This window comes from Cupressus sempervirens, chromosome 10 (genome assembly GCF_028749045.1).
Source record: "Cupressus sempervirens isolate cs-2001-9-10 chromosome 10, ASM2874904v1, whole genome shotgun sequence".
NCBI lineage: Eukaryota > Viridiplantae > Streptophyta > Pinopsida > Cupressales > Cupressaceae > Cupressus > Cupressus sempervirens.
Window position 1 is genome coordinate 322,206,082 of NC_143127.1, and position 2,326 is coordinate 322,208,407.

The window sequence follows — 2,326 nt, forward strand, 5'->3', positions numbered from 1 at the left end:
ATTAAAGAATATTACTTTTCTCAAAAACATGTAAGATACAACCTATTTATAGTTCCTTATATTAAATCTCTAATATGAATGATAAAATCAAGTAATCTGCAATTATTATTATCAATTATTTTATATAATATATTATAACTTTTATTTAATAAAGAGTATTTATAAAAACAAAAATTATTGTAATAGTTGAATAAAAATAAGAGAGATGAGAATTTATCATGTCGGAAAACACCAAAAGGAATATGTAATAAACATAAATAAATAAGGCAGAGTTTCAAAGATAAAACAATGGCTCTTTAATATCACATGGAAGAGCATGTCGGGCTTGCACGGTTTTAACAATCGGATACAGTACACAAATGAGACAGCGCAAGAATTCAATTGACCATAGCGCAATGGTGTCTGACTTGTCCTGCGTTCCCAGTGAGGACGTCAATTGTACCCATCTTCTCCATTGATATTCCAAACTCCGTGAAGAACCAGCTACTAGAGTTAGAATTTGAAGATTCTAGTGCAGAGTCTATGAATGAGTTTGCCTCAGCATCCGTCACAAGCGCAGCATCTGACGCAAACAGACCCCGTTTCCTTTTCAAGTTGACGTAATAATGGTTGTCAAATGTTCGAAAGCTTCCAGGATCCATCTCTACTAAGCTCCTGCTGTCTCCAGCCTTGCATTTTATTCTCAATTTCTTGGCATACGATTCCGCTAAGGAAGAGTCTCTTGATCCAGAGATTCTACTGGCAAAGGGTCCACAATGGGAGGTGCCGATAGTGTGAGCCCCAGAGAGCACAACCAGGTCTTTCACAGTTAACCCCTTTTCTGCGAATGAAGACTTCAGTTGCTCGAAGCTTGCGAAAGGAGACGGCAAGCTTGATGCGTCTTTCTTCAGAGATATAACGCCGTCCCTTCTTCCCATTGGAACCTTCCACACTGGCCCTCCAATCTATACATGCAAACATCATGCGATAGGCTTATAAGTAATTTCACTCTATCCAATACTAGGAAAGCTTCGGTAATTTGACCTAGGAGAATGGTCGTAGTTTTGAAAAGATAAAAAAGTAAGTAATATACCATGTCCACTGCATCTCGCGTAACGAGGGCAAGAATATCAGCACAAGACACCACGCCGGGACACTGCTTTTCAAGCTCTGTCTTCGCAGCGTCAATCACTTGGAATCCCCTCAAGCTTAAATTTGCAATTGCGTCCTTCTCAGCATCATTGTTCGTTGAATTTAGCAGAACTGAGCCGTCGCATCCCTGCATTGCATTGAAAATCAAAATGGGATCTCATTGAAATGTAAAGATAAAACCCAGTAAGAAGTAATGGAATCATAACTCACCCGTACAAAACAATCGTGAAAATGCATCCTTAGAATTGGAGCAGCCAAGGAAGGGACCCGAGATATGTACTTCTTCACAGTGCTTCTGACTATCGTCTCCGCCTTTGGGCAGCTCCTTTCGTAGAAATCCAACTTCAGTTCTGATTTTCCAACGATGAAAAGAAGAGAAAGAAAGAGCCCAACTACGATAGGCTTCTTAGTCGACATCGGTATAGCTTTCTTCTCAGTATCAATTGCGATGAGGTCAGATAACATTAAGTGATATAGAAGCAGATGGTGATTGTGTCTCTGATATGACGGGAATCACTGAATTTATAAGCAGAGAAGAGAAAAAGAGCAAGAATTAAATCACGTCAACTTCCAAGGCAAAGCAATCGGCAGAGACATGCTAGATGAAGGGATAAACAATGGTAGACTAATTTATTGTTTTTCTCTACCCCAACGTGTTTCTATGGAGATATGATTTGGAATAATTAGGTGCACGCCTTTCTGACTGCCCATTTTCTAGTATTTGTCTTTGCTTATATTCTTCAAGAAGCAACTCTGGGAAGAGTAGCAGCACAGCATTGTATTATATTCGTCTCCTTGCCAGCTAACCACGCTGAGATGGCCTTTTGTAGCAGTCGCATACTTAGTTCCTAAGGCAGTTACTCTTCTTCTTATCGAAGGGAATAATATCTATGACTTGCCATCGCAGTTTTATTTGGTACAAATATGACTGTTTCATTTAAGGATGGTACTATAATTTTAGCATGCTTTTATTTTACTGCAAAACAGAATATTGCAACGCACATGAACTGTTTACCTTTGAAGACGAAATAACTGTTTGCTAAGATTGAAAACCGTTGTATGCTAACGGATACTTGAGCGGTACATTGAATCGTCGAACAAGTAGAAAACCCATATAGGTTACGGAAGACAATAAAAAACAAGAGAGCTGCATGCAGCAGCTGTAGTGCCTGCCTACAATGTTTTTGTTGTCTTG

The 2,326-nt window shown here is 39.2% G+C and overlaps 1 protein-coding gene across 1 annotated transcript; it reads right to left on the minus strand.

Moving 5' to 3' along the window:
* Window positions 1-377: 377 nt before the first annotated feature.
* LOC149533911 (peroxidase 1-like) lies at window positions 378-1,548 on the minus strand. Its single transcript, XM_089804354.1, has 3 exons — window positions 1,342-1,548; window positions 1,073-1,258; window positions 378-944 (listed from the first exon to the last, which is right to left on the minus strand). Exons 1-3 carry the CDS (start codon window positions 1,546-1,548, stop codon window positions 378-380), a joined length of 960 nt encoding a protein of 319 aa, XP_089660480.1.
* Between the last annotated feature and the right edge of the window lie 778 nt (window positions 1,549-2,326).